Source organism: Alexandromys fortis, unplaced genomic scaffold (genome assembly GCF_014885135.2).
Source record: "Alexandromys fortis isolate MF-2015 unplaced genomic scaffold, M_Fortis_MF-2015_v1.1 scaffold_77, whole genome shotgun sequence".
In the NCBI taxonomy this organism is placed as follows: domain Eukaryota; kingdom Metazoa; phylum Chordata; class Mammalia; order Rodentia; family Cricetidae; genus Alexandromys; species Alexandromys fortis.
The window spans coordinates 8,220,821-8,238,612 of NW_026067967.1; the positions used below are offsets into that span (position 1 = coordinate 8,220,821).

General features: G+C 50.3%; 2 protein-coding genes and 1 long non-coding RNA gene across 9 annotated transcripts in view; 1 reads left to right on the forward strand and 2 right to left on the reverse strand.

Annotated features, from left to right (window-relative positions):
- Nucleotides 1-11,109, forward strand: part of Xrra1 (X-ray radiation resistance associated 1) — a 62,815-nt gene extending 51,706 nt beyond the window's left edge. For 2 of the 3 annotated variants that reach the window (XM_050154413.1, XM_050154415.1), the window contains 7 exons: nucleotides 2,755-2,848; nucleotides 3,482-3,597; nucleotides 5,472-5,816; nucleotides 7,374-7,572; nucleotides 8,226-8,341; nucleotides 8,485-8,590; nucleotides 8,885-11,109. In XM_050154413.1, the coding sequence (XP_050010370.1) occupies nucleotides 2,755-2,848; nucleotides 3,482-3,597; nucleotides 5,472-5,816; nucleotides 7,374-7,572; nucleotides 8,226-8,341; nucleotides 8,485-8,590; nucleotides 8,885-9,144 (1,236 nt within the window). In that variant the 3' untranslated portion in view covers nucleotides 9,145-11,109. The remainder of the gene's footprint in view (nucleotides 1-2,754; nucleotides 2,849-3,481; nucleotides 3,598-5,471; nucleotides 5,817-7,373; nucleotides 7,573-8,225; nucleotides 8,342-8,484; nucleotides 8,591-8,884) is intronic. The other variant, XM_050154414.1, reaches the window with a different exon arrangement.
- LOC126508920 (uncharacterized) lies at nucleotides 8,188-11,239 on the reverse strand. The gene is made up of 3 exons (XR_007594001.1): nucleotides 11,103-11,239; nucleotides 8,475-8,646; nucleotides 8,188-8,319 (listed from the first exon to the last, which is right to left on the reverse strand). It is a non-coding gene; the product is annotated as an uncharacterized lncRNA (long non-coding RNA).
- A 30-nt stretch (nucleotides 11,240-11,269) lies between these two features.
- Rnf169 (ring finger protein 169) overlaps nucleotides 11,270-17,792 on the reverse strand; it is a 52,015-nt gene continuing 45,492 nt past the window's right edge. The window contains exons 6-8 of one of the 5 annotated variants that reach the window (XR_007594000.1): nucleotides 15,892-17,525; nucleotides 11,830-11,924; nucleotides 11,270-11,714 (exon numbers count right to left, since the gene is read on the reverse strand). Coding sequence is in view for 1 of the 5 variants with exons in the window: in XM_050154416.1 (XP_050010373.1) it covers nucleotides 16,350-17,525 (1,176 nt within the window). In the remaining 4 variants the exon portion in view is untranslated. Of the gene's footprint in view, nucleotides 17,526-17,792 lie in introns of all 5 variants that reach the window. The other 4 variants (XR_007593999.1, XR_007593997.1, XR_007593998.1 and 1 more) reach the window with 4 other exon arrangements.

Sequence of the window (17,792 nt, forward strand, 5' to 3'; positions counted from 1 at the left end):
CCATCTACTGAGCCACGCCCAGCCAGTGTTTTTCGTTCACCTAACATATTTTTTATTTTCCCTGTGGTTTTGTCTTTGACTTGTGGGTTCCGTGGGCATCAGTCTATGTCTCTACCCTTGCACTTGTGGCCTGTCTCACTGTGCTAAAGCGCATCCCTTTCAGACTACAGGCTGTGAGAGTGGTTTTCTGCTGCTCCCGTCTGCAGCTCTCAGTCTTCCCCCAGGCCCCTGCATCTCTGGCTGATCCCATTAGCTTCTCTGCTTCCTAGCAGACTACTGTTGCTTGTTTCTTGGCACTTGCCAGCCCAAGATGGGCTCCAACCCAGCCTTGGGCAGCACTGTGGTCCTGTCTCTCCAAGACGGCAGTTCTCGTGGTCCTACCGTGCTGCGCCCATGGCAGCAGGTCTCTACTGTGCAGGACCCAGGTGCTTTTTCTTCTCCACCTCAGGAGTAGCAAGTGCTCCCTTTCCCAGATGCCAGGTCTGGAGGTTGGCTGTTCTTTCTGGGTAGCAGGGAGCCTCTCCTGAAGGGCAGCTGTTCTCCCCCAGGCATGTTCCACGTGGTGCTGTCTCACGATGAAGCTTTCTGTGGTCTTATCACACACCATAGCTACACCCTCAGGAGCCTCACTGCTTTGCTCTGACCACAGCTTGACTTTAACAATTCATTGCAGTCTTCAGTTAATTAGTCCTTAAAGGACACACAGCCCTGGCACGGACCATAGGTGAGCCAGAGTTTTCTGCCAGCTTCACAACTGTTGGGATGTGGCTTGCCTGGCTTTTCTTGTTGGGGTGGGGTAGTGCTCCTGTGTCCTGACCATGATTTCTGTATGACAGTTAACTCCTGGCACTGTGGCCCCCTCATCAGTTGCCTGGTACGAGTGTTATGCTGTGTGTTACTTACACATGTATCTTTAGCATCCAGAATAACACGATGCACGGTGCGCACTAAGACTTCATGAATGCTGCTCGCAGCACACCACAGACACAAATACATGTTTCAAAACCAGTGTTTGGTTTACCAGAGGTACAAGCTTTAAAAACCAGTTCTGCCTCCAAACAGAAAAGTTCTCTTCCCCAGATGTTCACTTAGGAGTGTTGTGTCAATTTTAACTCAAACTTTAACCAGTATTTGATAGCTCATAGATTTGTTATATTGGGTTGGACAGAAATTGGAGGCTATCACTGAAACCTGACTGTGCCCCTGAAGTCATCTGACTCGCCCCATAGGGAGCAGCTAGCCTGGGATCAGATTCTGCCTGCCAATCAGCTAGCCCTGAGTCCATGCCTTTCAGCTATGGCTTGGCATCACCCAGGGCAACCACATGCCCTGGGTGCTACTCAGCTTCCTTCATATTTTAATTATAAACAGGATCTTGTATCTTGACTGAATTAATTTACATATTCCATTGTAGTGCTTGTCTCTCCCTGTGCCGTCCAGGGCCACCATCACACACACCACAGGCAAGCCTGGAGACTGAGCCTCCTTCTCTGGGCTCTAGCGCACAGGCCCACAAGTTTTTTGGTAACGTGTTTTCAGCATGGTAGGCATGCGTTCTGCCACTGAGCCACATCCCCAAACCCAGCATTATTTTTTTTAAATAAAGGGCCTGATGATAGATCAGTCTGTTGTCGCCCCTTAGAGTACAAGCAAGATGGTAATCTATTGAAACTGAGCCAATGGCTTGCTGCAGCCTCTGGACTGAGTGGCCTTTATATTTTCAGGTACATTCAACAAGGATAGCGTTTCATGATGTGTTAAAATTATATGGAATTTGCTCATGGATTGTCCGGGGCTGAGTCAGGAGCAGAGACTGTGTCCCAGCTCTTACTGTCTGGCTCTTCACATGAACTTTAGTGGCCTGCAATCTCGAGAACCAAGTGCTGGGATAGCTGGATGACCAGCCATGAGAAGGCATTTACTCCAGTGCAGTCCAGTGAGGATCCAGTAGCCATCTGAAGAGTCTATCTTTCCCCTGCCACCCTTGTGCCTCTGTGTCCCTGCGTCCAACCGCACTCTAGGCTCCTCTGAAACCCACCGCTGTCCCCATGTTCTAGCTACTCTGCTTAACAATGCTTGTGTGAATTTTGTCGTGCAGTCTGGCTCGACCACTTACAGGCCAAGGGCGCAGGAGCACTATAGCCCCTGGCCCCACCCAGTCCTGAGATGTCCAGCCATGAGATGGTGTCCCTTGCCGTGGCTCAGCTTCATTCCATTTGATAAGTGGGTCCCTGCCCTCTGGTGCTCTTCATCTAATCCACTGGTGCCTAGGGCAATGGGAAGAAGTGCCAAGGAGCGTTGCTGATGGAATGCTGGGGTCTGCATCCACAGCCAGTGCCATCTGAGCCAACCCTCAAGGCTCTTTGAGACAAATGCTTCTGGTTATTTGGCCACCAATATCCTTCATACTCTGGATATGTTCAGTGTGGATAAGAGATTTCTAACTCTTAAAGATGCAGCAGTGAGGGCTGGAGAGCACCTACAGCTCACAACCAACTGTAATTCCAGTTGAGAGAGATCCAACACCCTCTTCTGGCCTCTGAGGTCACTGTATACATGTGTCACACAGGCATACACGCAGGCAAAACTCTCATATAATAAAGCAGTGGTAACAATCTTCAGACAGGAGTGCCTGAGCAGGCAGTGGTGCAGGGATAAGGCATGGCCTCCTGTCCATCATTCTCACATCTGTCCTGCAGCCATCCTTACCTGGGTGAGGAGCACTGACTAACATGTCTCCTGCCCTTGTTCCAGATCGCAAAGGAGGATGCTGTCCTGCCAGCAGCTCTCTTCCCCTCTCTCTGTGAGCTTGTCTTCCACAACAACCCTCTGGTAGCGCATACACGAGGTATGGCAGCCACAGATCTGTCCCCTAACCCAGCGCTCAGTGTTAGCCCTCGAACCCTCACTCTCGCCTTAGAAGCTAAGGTGGGGATGGAGTAGGCCAAGGAGGGGAGGGGAGTTGTCTGCCTGGAGAGGGAAGCACAGCAGCCACGGCAAACAGGCACTAACCTCAAGAACTTTGGTGGAAACAAAAGTTGACAGTGGCTATGGTCTGCTCAAGGTAACTCAAGAGGAGAAAAAAAAGCTGGGCATTTTGAATTCTCTCACCCTTATTTGAGCTCTCTCTATAAGCTGCACACTGGTTGCAGAGCAGGGCTCTGTGGTCCCATTTCCAGTTCTATCTGGGGTTGGCACAGCTGCAGGGCTAGCTTTGCCAGCATTCTGAATGCAGTTCTGCTGTAGTGCCCACCATCTTCTGGCCATCTACCAGCCAGAGTCTGCCCTAGCCCTGGGTCTGTTGGGACACCTTGCTACACTTTGTCAGCTTAGCCTCTGGGTGTCACTTTCCTTGCTTATGGACTAGGAATAACTAGGGTTGAAAAGAGAAGTACAATTACATTAACACATACAAAGTAATATGAACAGTGCCAAACACACAGCCAATTGTCAATCATCTTGTTTTCCTCCACAACACCAGGGATCCCACCACTGCTAAAGAGCTTCCTCCAGGAGCGTCTGGGCATCCGCTTAGTGCGGAGGAAACTGGTAAAAGCTAAACACCATATTCTGATGCCTCGGAAGGAATCACGAAAGGTAAGTCTTCCAACAGGACCCTGACCCAGGGAAGTGGAGCCTGTTTTAACATGCGCACTGGCTTGGGCATGAGAACACCCCTCCCCAGCCGAACCTGGAACCTCTCTCTCCATTGACTCCTGTTCCTTCCTTTCTTGTTAGACAGAGCTAGAGGCAGGGGTGATAAGACGGAGAGTCCTCAAGAGGAAGAGGGAGAATGAAGAGCCTTGGATGTCACTAAGTCAGTGATCCCCTAATTTTATAGAAAAACTAGGGCTAGAGAAGAAGTGGGGGAGAAATTAGCCTTGAAGTTAGGACCCCTCACTACAGCTGTCTGAACTTGACTGGATTTTGATCTGAGTGGCTGGTGTCTCGGCTCTGGACCTCACAGAGCTGTTTAAAGGGCAGATGAAGGAGCCATGAAGCTACACTGACCTTAGTCACACAAGGCCCTGGTGTGCGCGACAGCTCTGGGTGTCTGGGTGGCCAGAACTAGATACACAGCCCATCATAGGCAGGCTGGATTCTCTCACTCCGAGTGGGCTCTTAGATTCACCTCTGGGGACCTTGAATTGGTAATTAACATCCTTGATCTAAAGGAGTTTCAGGAAATCTGTGAAGAGTGCCTGTCTCCTAACAGGCACATCTGTCCCTTGCCACCTCATCTGTAGCTGCTTCAGTTAATGAAGCTCTTAAGCCCCCAGAGGAGCAGAGCAAGGGTTAAAGCCAGAAATAGACGACATTCTTAGGGTTTCTGTGGCATGCTCTGAGGATCTACCACCTCCCTGTGCATCTACCATCTGGGGCGGGGGGGAGGATGCTAGTGAGCTTAATGCTGGGTACATGCCTTTCTCTTACATTGTCCATGGCTGGTACTCCACGGGGCACTCACACCTCTGTCCTCTTCTCCCAAGAAAACAGGCTCAGAGAGGTGCACCAGCTCACGAGATACAAGTTAGTGTTGGGTTCAGGGTGTCCCTCGCCCTTCCTCCTGTTTAAGGTTCTGAGTAATCTGAGTATCAGCTTGTGAACAACAAAGCACTGGGGTACATCTAGGCACACACAGCACTTGGCCCCAGAACATGGCTTAGGCCTGACAGCAGCCTGTCTGCAGTGTGCCAAGAGGGGGAGCTACACATGCAGGCCAGTCCTAGGACTTTTCTCCTCGACTCCCTGGACAAAGGCATGGGCAGGAGGAAAACTAAAGAGCTTTTCCTGTGAGCACACAAGAGGCAGCTACACCAGCCTAGCCCCCAGGGCAGGGGGTCAGCCCCCAGTGAGGCAGGAATGAAGACCATCAGTTCACCCTGTGGGAGAGGGAAGGGGTGGGGAGTGGTCTGCCCTGTTCACAAGGAATCCACGTGCTCCTAAGTACAGTGCCCAGTAGTCAGTCTGTAAACCTAGACAACAAGGCACGGACAGCCTCCTCCCTCTTCCCGCTCCCCCCTCCCCCACACAGGAAGACAGTGCAGGAAAGATGGTAACTGGCCCTGCCAGCTAAGTAATTCCACAGCTCCTGAGAAACACGGTTTAGGGAAACAGCCACCCCATCCCTGTAGAAATCCCTGAGGGAGAGTGGGAGGTATCTGTTAAACCCTACAGAGTGGCACTGACCTGTGAGGCCTAGAGCCCAGGACAAGTACCTGGGAAAGAGGCCAGTTGTTCCTAGGTACTTTATAAGATTCTCACGTGAGCAACAGAAGCCAACTTGTGGGAGCCATTTCTCACCTTCCAGGCTGGCAGCAAGAGCCCTCCTCACTAAGCTACCATGGTGGTATACAGTGACGCTGTGTCCTCTGGGTAGGGCACATGTGGCCCTCCTGCCTCCCCAGACTCCACTCTCACCATGCAGCTCATCTAGAGAGCCAATCTAATCCAGCCTTTCTCTCATTCAGGTGAAAACCCACGTCCCCAAAGTGCCAAGGCATTCTCTGGTCCCCCATCACCTGAGCATGACCACAGACAAGCCTCCCTCAAGTTTTATGCAGGAGCCAGAACTGAGAGCTGAGGAACTTCCCTCCACCGAAAACACCTCTCATGAGGCACTGCTGGCTACTGAGGGCCCAGAAGGCCCTTCCCTAACTCACCGGACCTTTGTGCCAATGCCTCCCATCTGCTCCAACTCCACCGTACACAGTGAGGCCGTGTCCCATCCAAGCCGTACAGCTGGTCTCTTGAGCCCAGACCACCCATCAGATGATGATGATGCCAAGAGTACGGAGTCCATCTTCCTGACTCAGGTGCTTGTCCCCAGCTGCCTCCACCTCTGGCTGCAGTGCCCACAGGTTCCTGCACCGAGCCACCTGCACTGCACTCTCTGGTCAGGGGCTTCACAGGACACTAGTAGCCCTGTGGCACAGACAGCACCTCGGATCTCCCTGGGATGTGGTGCTGGCCAGTTGGCAGAGGCTTGTCACTACTGTACCTTTGCTAAAGTTACCTCCCTTCCCATGCTGCCCTGGGTCCTGGGAACAAAGGTGGCTCAGATACAGGTACCATCTTCGAGGTGCTTATGGTCTAAAAGGAAAGCTGAGAGGAACAGAACTTGCCATCTGTGCTGAGACTGGGGGAACTCAGGAACCAGGCCTGAGGAAGGATGCCTCTGTTCCAAACCAGGAGGGCCATGGAAACGCTAACAAGGTAGAGATATGGGCAAAGAGAACAGGAAGTGTGGTGCAGGGGAAGAAATGCAAATGGAACCATGAATATCCAGTGGGTCATGACCCGTTTGGGGTCAAACAACCCTTTCACATGGGTCACCTAAGACCATCAGAAAACACAGATGTTTACATACTTATAATTCATAAGTAGCAAAATTATACTAAGTAGCTACAAAAACAATTTTATGCTTGGGGGTAACCACAACACAAGGAATTGTATTAAAGGGGTTGTAGTATTAGGAAGAGGTTGAGAACCACTGGTGTAGAGAAAGGAAATCCCCAATGTGAATGACTCAAATCCCAGATAATTCTGAATTTTTTATGTGCCAACATATCCACAAGAGGAAAATTTCACACCATGAAATTTTTGTTTCATGCATAAAATCACTGCAGATATATGAAATTACCTTAGGGCTATGTATTTAAAATCTACACAAAACATCAACAAATTTTACATGTAGACTTGGGTCTCGTGCCAAGGCATCTCATCTTGTCATGTAAATAGTCTAAAATATAAACGTTCTTCTTCTCCCGGGCATTTCATGTAAAGATTGTTCAACCTCCATAAGGCTAGAAGAACTGGCAGGGTCCCCCGAAACATCCCTACATGGGTAGGGCGTCCTGTACTGTATAAAAACTATTTGGGTAGTCACAGTGTTCCTGGCTTATTCTCAAAGTGAGAATAAGAATATAAAACAAGCGCCCTGAGCGTGGCATTCGACGGTCCTTCCCGGGCCTTGCTCAGCACCAGGCCACTTGTCAGGTGCGCTGCTCTTTTTTTTTTTTTTTTTTTTGAGACAGGGTTTCTCTGTGGCTTTGGAGCCTGTCCTGGAACTAGCTCTGTAGACCAGGCTGGTCTCGAACTCACAGAGATCCGCCTGCCTCTGCCTCCCGAGTGCTGGGATTAAAGGCGTGCGCCACCATCGCCCGGCAGGTGCACTGCTCTTTGACTGCTGCAGCCACTGCCCTTTGTCATGGCTGGGAGCCCAGGCCTGCTCCTTGTTTGCACACACCACCTATTCTTTCAGCCTCCTTCATGCCTCAGCTCTCCCTTATGAGGGCCCAACACGTGAGCTGTGCAGAGCCCATGTTGGGATTGGGCAGGAAACAAGTGAGTGTGTTTTCTTCCTGGCACAGGTGAATGAACTGCCATCCTCCACCGTCCACAGGGAAAAGTTAGAGGCGAAGGAGAATGCCCAAAAGAGACCACTAACTGCACCCAGAGAGGCAAAGAGGACCCGGCGGAAGCAGCCATCTGCCCCTGTGTCCAACAAGTATGATGGCTATGAGGAGCTGCTCACGGCCAAGCCTGATCCTACCTTTGTGGAGCCAAAGGGTATGTCAGGGCTAGGGACGTCCTCTCAGCCCAGAGCAGGCCACGCCAGGCCAAGGCTGATGCTGACTCCATGTGAATGTCTGCCAGGGGGTTCTTAGTACATGGCAGCATCACACTGCCCTTTGCTGAACCTTCACTGCTTTGGGTCATGGATTTTTTTCAAAGACTGCCTGGATTAGCCCAGTCAGCCTGGGTGGAAAATTGCTCATAGAGAAGGGTTAATGAGCAAACAAAGCCAGGTTCCTGAGTTCTCACCAGCCTCTGTTAACAGAGGCCCAGAAGACCATCCCAAACCCTCCCCACCTGGTTGGGGCAGCAGAGGCAATGCCCTCTCATCTATGGTTCTATTTACTCTGATGTGACAACAGTATCTGTGCCTCCCAAAGAGCCTGCTGGGAGCCAGTCTCCTGGGAGTCTCTCCTATCATGTGACCCCCGAGTTTACCGAATCACTGTGAGGCCCAAAGTCTTCCCACTTCAGGCTCTGAGCTCACAGGGACATTTCTCACAATGAATGGTGAAGCATTGGGGTGGGGGTAGGGGGAGGCCGCAGATCAGAAAGCCCTGGTAAATGGCTTTCTTGGGCTCTGCAGTTCTCTTCCCAGCACTGAGCTGGGAAACGGGGACGACACCTGTTTCTGCCTTCTCTGCTAGGCATCCAGAAGAATGCGCAGGCCCTGCACCGCATGCTGAAGCAGCCGCTTGTCTGCCGTTCCTCCAAGCCCAGGCTGGTCACTTTCCAGAAACCCTACATACCCAAAGAGAAGCGGGTAAGCACCTCAGCCTCTGATTGTGCTCCTGAGTTTTGAGGTCTCCACCTTGGGACCTTGAGGCCCGTTTCCCAGCACTCCCTACTGCCCCCTGCCTGTCGCTATGAGTGCATGACATGACAGACCTCCTTACCTTGTGCCAGGCTGCGAGGATACCAATACCACCCCCACGGAAGACCAAAGCGCAGCTGCTGGATGACATTCTCATTCGCATGCGGGACCCTCGGAACGTCACTGAAGCTCCACTGGGTATGGTGCCACTGTCCCATCAAGGCTGGTGTCTACTAGGGAGGGCTGGTACGAAACTAGGAGGGAGCACGGAAAGCAGGGGAGGATGTATGTGGAAAGTGGGATTTCCCAAGCCCTTTACAGTGTATGCAGGACAGGCAGGAGGCTCCCATGTCACCGGGCACCTTCGGGTTTTGAACTAAGGCATGACTTCCCACTGTCGGGGCCGTACTGCCTCCACATACCAACATACTTTGTGTGTCTCTGGGCCTGAGGAACCGGCGAGCCTGGCCCTGTCCACTCTTGTCCCTGCAGGCGCGGTGCTGCAGCGGCGCGCACAGCAGCGCCTGGTGAACCAGAAGCAGTACCGAGAGGCCAAGCGGCTGCTAAAGGAGTTCCGCGCGCGCTACAGGCAGCTGGTGCGCAGCTCGCTGCGGACTGTGTTCACCGCCAGCCCGCCGCCCAGGCCGCCCACCAGTCGCGCGCTGAGTGCAGGCCAGCCCAAGTTGGGCCACTTCCTCGAGTTCATGGACGAGTTCTGCCAGGAGCCCACGGCCAGCGACTCGAAAGAGTAGAGCTACACACCGCCCTCCCTAGGGGCTCTGTGCCCTGGACCGTGCCCTGCCCTAAACAGAGAGGGCTTGGGCTCCATCTCGCTCCGTGGTCAGCATGTGGAATTCGGCAGGACCTCGCCTCCGAGCCCGGCCAGGCTACACCTGGTGGCTGGCCCAGCAGCAATAAAGAGTGATGCATAGAGCAATACAGTGGGTACCAAGTATTCTTGGAAGCCAGGTCAGGGCCACAGTGGTGGTGTCACTAAGGAAAAATCTCCACTGATTCCTGCATCCCAGAGGGCTATGAGAAACCCACCCGAGTCGCTCGTGACAGCTTCAATAAGTGCTGAGACAGAAGTAGCACAGAAAGCTCAGAAGTTAAGTGGGCTGTAGCCAGCAAGAGGCAGGGTACCAAAGCAGAGGACCCAGGCCAGGCAGACAGATTTCCCGTGAGGAAGCTTTTCTCCATTGTGAGGGTGAAAGATGATGGAATGGTCCCTTTTGAGATAATGGCTGGTAGAAGGGGAAGGGGCTAGTTTCCCAGGGTCCCATAATCCAGGACACAAGCTGAAGACAGGAATACAAACATCTGGGCTGGGTGGGAACCTGGGCTGGGGTTGCTGCATTCTTGGTGTGTGCCCAGTAGGCAGCACCTAACCCAGGAAGGTCTGGAGAAGTCCAGCAGGGCTATGCTGTGTGGGACCTAAGACTTCTCTCCTAAGGATGGCTACTTCAGATTGGGGCATCAGACAGAGCTGCAGTCCCCAGGATCAAAGAATGCTTCTTGGCCTTCGGCAAGGTAGATACCCCAAATCCAAATCACAACCATTTACACATTATTGAACTCAACTTCACAGGCATGCAAATAGCTAAAGTGCTTACCCTAAGCTGCGATCATAGTCATATGCCCATGTGCATGTACCTTACTATGCAGGCCACACCAGGTGACAAAGTAGTTAGCTCATTTGGACGTCTGACAGATACAGGTAATGCAGGGACCCACAGCAGCAGCCACATTCAGGGCATTTGTGCTTGGCTTGCTAGACTGGACTTTCAGGAGTTTCTAAGTGTCCATCTTTGTTGTTAGGAGAAGCCACCCTGACAGTGACACTCCTAGACTGCTCCCTTCGCCAGATGTGTTATTGCCACATATTCTCAAGAATGGACCTACTACCTGCTTACCTACACTCACACTCTGTTCCAACCTAGCTTCTTCAGTCTCCCCAGGAACAGAGCTGACTCTGAAGGATGGCAGTTTTAATGGTTATGCTACAATGGACTATGTAGCCTGACTGCCTATGTCCCTCAGTTCCAGGTCTGCTCTCTGTACCCCCATGGCAGCCCCTTAACCAGTGTGAGGGCATTCCAAAGAGGGCACACTTGTCTGGGCCAAGCACCACCACCTCTCCCTTGAACAAGCTGGTTACCTCTCCTTGCTCAGTTTCTGATCATTCTGAGTTCCTTACTTTGGCCTCTTACCCCAGAGGCCACTTTCATAGAGAGCAAGTTCAAGCATGAGCCCCCTTTTCCATACATGTAACAAAATGTTGACTGAACCTCAGCAGGAAACCACTATGTTGTACCCCAGCTCTGGTACTACTCATGGTTTTCATTTTTTTTCTTGTATTTTCTGACAGAATTTCATGTAGCCCAGGATATCCTTGAACTCCCGATCTGCTGTCTCCACAAACTCAAACTGAATTGTCTAGTCACCTGGAACGCTAGTGAGCAATCAGAACCCACAGATGGAGAAGCAGACTATGCTCACACCTGTCACCTGCCCAACCAGTTCCAGTCCAGACAGCAACTAGAGCCATACTGTTCTCCAAGGCCAGTGGTAGAGGTTTGCACTGCAAGGTTAGCTGAGGCTACAGCAGTACAAGAGGTAACCAGCAGCTTTGGGGTCAGAGGGCCCAGCACGTAGGCTCTGCACTGCCAGGGCTGGAGTTCCCATCTGTAAAGGAGGACACCCACCATACCTAGTTACAGGGGAATTAACAGTGTGTTGAGCGTCTTGCTACTATAGGGACCGAGTACTGTTTTCAAATCTCCGCTGGCTTTTCAAATCTCCCTTGAAGGCCTTGGGCCGAAGGTCTTCGAAGGTCCCACATGGGCTTGCAGAGTCTTCCAGGTTCGTTTTCTGAGTTTAAGAGAAACAGGTTAACATTTGTTCTATGTTCAGTGAAAAACTCATGTCAAAGGTATTTTTTTTTTTATGACTTTCTAAGCAATGGTTCCAAAGAAGAATATGTTTAACAATCGTATTTCTAAGTACAGCTGTAAGGGGCAAGGACGGTGGCATCCCACAAGTCACTTTATGCCAACTGTGTCTTCAGAGAAGTCGGGATGGTCACAAGAGGTCAGGAAACTAAATACTGTCCATTAGAATACATCAAAAGGTATATTTATTCCTTGTGGAGACCGCACCCCAGTGCCTTTCCATCCCAGGTACCTCCCTGCCCCAGGAGAGCACCCAAACACCTGCCTTGAGCTTAGTCCACACTGTCAGACGCAGGTCTCTCGAGACTAACCAGAAGTAGACTGTTTGCTTTCATAAGTCTGCTTTACTGCATTTCCAACCTGGGCCTCGCCTGGAACAGGCACATACACATGAAGAATGCACTTTGGTTCTGTTTTAGTCGTACAACCTCCCACTCAATTCCACACCATTTCACTGTGGCGAAAAGCATCCCTGACAGGGCATACCTTGTCCCAAGTCCTCTGTCAAAAGGCTCTTTATGAGTCAAGGGGTTACAGACAGCAGTGGCAGTCCACCAGGATGCAGGGCCCCTTCTCCGATCCTAATGTAAACAGGTTGAGTAAGTCACAACCACCAGACCACAAGGAGCTATAGCAGGTTGCCTAAAACCAAACAGACAACCATTTTATATTTCTAGGTGGAAAGGTTTGGTACTTGGCTCTTAAGACAACTATGTCTGTACAGCTAAGAGTAAACAGTGTATCAGGTGCAGGGGGGGGGGGGAGAAGGGAGAATAAGAACACCCACTTGTCTTGCATAGTATCTGTTTCTTGCTTTGCTGGAGCTTAGGGATGATGGTCATGTCTGATGCAAACTGGAATCTCAGCTTGGAGGGCAAGTGCCAGCTAGGAAGAACTGACGCCTGCTACAGGAATCTGGCACCAGAAGGTACACCCTGCACAGCTCGACACTGAAGCCTGCACTGTCTTTTGCTCACACTTGGTGGTGGGGAAGGGAGAGGAGCGAACCTGATCTTAGCATGGCTTTGTCTAACTCCTTCTGGACCTGAGACGCCACAAAGGGGACACAAAAGAGGCCCCTCAGAAGAAAAACTGGCAGACACAGAGCAGTCTGGTCACATGGGTTTGGTGCCTCTTCCACCATCCACTTTGACTAAGTTGACACCTCTGTGTGTTCCTTCCTACATGTCTTCTACAGAACAGTCTTCAGAATGCTATGGTGAAAGGTGCATTTCTGGGTCATCAAAGAAAATGTGTGCAGCAGCCTAGTCCTCGCACCCTCCTGGGTCATGAGACTTTAACCAGTTCCATCCTCTCTAAACGCTAAGTCTAGGGAGCATCCTATGGTTGAGGAGCAAAGGGCTGGCTAAGAAAGGTGTAAGACCCTAAGGAATTTTATTCTGAAAGAAACAGCAAAGGCTGTAATTAAAATAACTACAACAAAATTCCACTTATTACTTAGTTCACACTATGGGGTTTTCCCTATTAAGTACTCTGTATATTATGGATATATTCAGGGGATATAGGTACAACTTAATTGAAAGAAACAAAACAGCCGTTCTAAAACCTCTGTCACTTGGGTGTCCCCTTCATCCACAAATTGTGTGACTTTCACTATTATTCTGCCCTAGAGAAGAACTACAGCAGAAACCAGAACAGTGGGTCTTCATTTAAAGTGGGGCTGGGGCTGGTCCAGCTTTAATATCCCACGATGATGAGCTAGCCTCTACCGTCTCCTGATGGCTCTCCACTTCAGTGACAAGCTAGGAAGAAGAAACCCCAGGTCACTGCCGGTTCTGGTGAGAGGTCAGCTTGGGGAATGCATTAGGAGATCACTAAAATGAAGAATGGGCTTCTCTGGCCCTGCCAGTGATCCAGACCTGCCTCATTTCTTAGGACTTGATGTAAATGCAGCTTCTGAACAGGGTGACTGTTCTATATCACTGCAGAACATCCACTCTTCCCTGGGAAAGTTACTTAGGGAGCGGGAAAAGGCAGAGTTAACCAGCTCATAAATACTGACAAGGTGTGGGAAATGTTGCTGGTGGCAGGCTAAGTGCTAGCTCTCTCTGCTATAGAGGAAATGGCTGTCCAGAGATCATTAACACACTCTCTGGCCAAACACATGGGCACGCACAGTGCACTAGACATGCCCCCTCCCGATGGGGACTATCCTATGGTCCAGCACAGGGTAGGGTGGTCTAAGAGCTCAAAAGCGCCTACTGAATGAACACAACCTTCAATCAGCAGCTGCCCATGTTAGTCAGTGGCTAGTTTGTAACCAGACAATAATTAAATAGCTTTACTCTCTGAGGGGCATTTTACCTTAAAAAATAATAAGGGACATTTATGACCAGTATACTCTCCCCACAAAAGAAAGTTTTGGATTTTTTGTTTTGTTTCTTTTAACAAATAAGGTCAGTTAGGAAAGAATTCCTAGACAAGAGTTAACTAAGGGACAGAGGTCAGTTGCTGGTTGAATAATCCCTGACTTGATACCAATCCATCTGGTCCAGATGACTTCTCCCAACAGGTACTGTCAGCTACTCAGGAATGTCACTAAGGTTACCTTTCTGGAGAAGGGCTACCAACCCTCTTGAGGAATGGCACATCTCTTAGAAAGACTCACCCTCCTCTTCCTCTAGTAAGAAAACAAAAGAAGCGGAATGCACATACAGAAGGAGCACGGCAGAACGAGGGTTGTGAAGTGTCTTCCCTCTAGTGCACCAGCTCTCCCGAGTCAACAGCTGTAGCTGTGAGGGGCTTCGGTGACCACATGCGAGAGCACCTTGCATGCAGCGCTTCAGTAGTTTTCCCACCGTCGAAGCTAAGCGGACTAAAAAGGAAGCCTTTCCTCCTCAGTGTAAACTGTTCTGCCTTGACTTCAAGAACCACTGTCCACAGCACACCAGGACGGCCCCGGCCAGCCCAGCATCCGCAGTACCCACTCAGCAGCAGCACCGCACCTGCAGGTACGCTTGTCACCACTGCTGTGCACACTCTTAGAGTCAAGGCAGTAACTAGGGGCAGGGGATATTTAAAATATATATATTTCTCATCTATTAAAAATACTTTATCTTTTCCCCAAAACCAAAAATTAACTCCAACTGAAAGTGTTTTTCTAATGGCCAATGGCATATAAAAGGGTGACATGTGGAAAAATAAGTGCCTTTGCTACTTCTTAGTAAGACTAGCCTTCTAATAATAATTACTAAGATCATAAAAGAAATATATGAAATGGCAAAAATTTCCAAATTTTCTCTAATGGAATTTCCTTGTATCTGCAGACCAGGGCCAGCCCTCCTATTTGGGGCATTAACATGCCTTCTAGCAGCCCTAAAGCCTGAAGTGACCTAGGGCAAGAAGTAAAGTGGTGTGACTATAAAGTAATGAGACTATTGCATGTTTTAAAAACACACCCACACCCCAGGACTCTCAGTTCTCCACCAGAGCAGCCTTCTCTGAAGCCACCTATCTCGGTGATGGCCACACACATCCAGAGCTCCGTCTGCTCCAAGGGACAGCTTTCTTGGGACTCCATGTGCTCCTTCCCCTCCCTCGGAGCTTCAACCACCTTTGGGCTAATTCCAAATCTGAGTTTTTCTCTTCTACAATCCCCAAAACTGACATCTGCCCCAAGGAAACAGCACTACAGGTAATCTCCCTCAGCCACTGAGGAGGGGTTATCCTCTAGCTATTTCTACACTTTGTTTCAGAAACTCTCTGATCAAAGGCAACTCACTGGAGAACTACGCAGTATCCTGTTGTTAAAATGCCAGTCACATGACTACGGTAACAGCTCATACAGACAAAGGAAACGCCAGCCCACCTGAGAGTCCCTAAAATCCTATCAGAATCCCTATTCTCACTGAGCCCAGAAGGGCAGAAGCACCAAGCACCACCAGGGATGCAAAAGACACATGGTGTCAGCTGCTAAGAAAAATAAACCCCAAAGGTCCATGGGACTGAATTTAACCAGCTGCATCCAGCTAGATACCTTGTTTCCACAGTATGGGAGTCTCAGCATTGACCTTTGCCTGACTCTGGGGCAAGTTTTTCATGATTTTTAGACCAAAATTTCAGATAGCCATTGTCAAGTGGAAAGTAGTAAGAAAACCTCATAGCTGTCTCAGGCTAGGACTCCTGGGGAAGCAGAGCCTATAAACGGGGTAGGTTAGCCACTGCAGTTCTACCGTTTACATCTCAGCAATGTTAACTGCTCCGAGGGGGCTTCGCACTGTCACACCCAGTGCCCAGCCAGTCCCTAGGCCGCCCTGGCATGCATGCCCTCAGGCACCCTGTGGTTGTGGAGAATCCAGGAGACACAGTGGTCAGCCTGGGCGACACCACTCAGCAGCTGAGAACCTCAACACCTGCACTGCAGCTTCATCAAACTGACACCAAGAAGACCAGGTGTCAATCACAGCATCAGTCAAATGTCATAGTTTAAACAGGGAATGCAAATTGACTTCTGGAGAAGCAAAGGTTCTAAGCTCAACTGATTTAGGTATGCAGAGTCACAGAGGGAAGACAGACGAACACGATCACCTGTTCTGTTCATCTCGGATCTTCCCAAGCACTGCACTGCTTGTCTCTGAAGAGTGGATCTTTATCTGCAAGGCTGACTTAAACACTACTCTGTCGTAAGAAGCTGGGGGGTCTCACGAGTGTGAGAAGGTACTCTCTCCCTGCCATTTCTCACTCTGGCCATCACGTTCATGAATGAGGCCAATCTCAATCTCATTCCAAGTGGGTGCTGCCAGATTAGGGCCTGGAAGCCTCAGAGTTGGCTCACTCGGGGTGAGAAGCATGGCCCAGGTCCTAGAGAGCCAAAGATACAGACCCTTGGCTTTGATTACCAAGGTCCTGAAGCCCCTCAGAACCGTATTAGACAGTGTTTTGCCATCGAAAGAAACTCAAAGTGAGACCATTCAGCTAGTTCTTTTGGATAAATGACTGAGGCCAAGGCCTCTGAGAAGCCGTAACATTACATTGTTCAGTAAGTGCTACTTGGCTCCAGCCAGGCTGCTGGACCGTAAGAGATACTGATCCATGTTTCCTTTCCGCCGGCTCACAGTCCGCCTTTCACTGTCAAATATGCGCTGTGACTGGATAGCCATGGGGCCCGCATCCTCCTGCTGCCATTTCCGCCCCACCTCAAGCAGTCCTGGGTCTTTGGGAGCCAGGCCCATGTCACTGCTGGGTGGTCGCAGTTTCTTAACACCATTCTGTTCCAAGTGCTTGGTCTTACAACGTCTTTTCCGGCCCCTACGCAAGGAAGGAATTGACTCCTCTCCTAGGCTATCGACCAGAATGCCATTAGCCAGATCAAAATGACCAAGTGTCTTCAGCTGTTTCTTTGTTTTGAGGACCCCACCCAAAACATCATTTTTGGGTAGCACTGAATTAACTGCTGAAGTCTTCATGACTGTGCTCATGCAAGTTTTGTCTAACGTGGCATCTAGGGTGGTCCTTGACTCTTCCAACTGCTCCCCTTCCAAAGAAGGCCCACTGGCTACAACTCTGTACTCTGAGGAATGGCAGGATTCCACTGGAACCTCGTGGCTCCTTTTTCTAACACAGTCCTGTTCTGCTTTTGTCTGGTTAACAGAAGGGAAATATTCAAGGGTAGTAGATGTGGGCCCAGCACACTCTGAGAGCACTTGGGCCCTAGACAGTTTTGTACTTAGAGCCAGAGGCAGCCTCTCCTTGCTAGAATGAATAGCTTCAGAGCCTGGTAACTCCTCCCCTCCTTCAGGGGCCAGGGAGGTGAGAGTGGCTTTGGAAAGGGTCTTCTTGATCTGCCGTTCCTGGAAGATCTGTTCCCACTTCTTGAGGATCCGTGGACTAGCCTCGTAGGAAGTCTGCTTCTGCAGGCTTCGGTTCAGGTTACGAGGTGTTGACTTGATGATGAGAGGACTTAGCACACGGCCGTCAGGGAGTCTTTTGGGAGGGGTGCATGGTGAGCAGACAATGGGCTTGAAGTGGTTTAGTTCTTCAGAGATGCTGTCGTTGCTTTCAGGGCTGATAGAGCGCTCTGGCTTATGCAAAGTCAAGGATGAAAGGGAGCTGAAGGGCAGGCGCTTTTCTATGGTTAAGTCAGGAGCTGAGAGGCAGCGGTTGTTTTGAGTGGACAAGAGAACACCAATAATGGGGGTGGACCCTGGAGTTATAGTTGTGACCTGAAAGAAATATAAAAGATCATGTGTATGTGTGTGTGTGTATGTGTGCACATGCATGTGCAGGTGTCCACAGAGGCCAGAAGCGGGTGTTGGATCCCCTGGAGCTAGAATTATGAGAAGCAACTGACTGATGTGAGTCTAGTACTCGGCAAGCACAAACGCTCTTCATTGCTGAGCTATCCCTCCAGCTCTCTCATGTATGTATTTGTTTCTATATAAATCCTTTAGATGGTGGGAAGATGGGGAAGGAAGGGAGAAGAAGGGTAA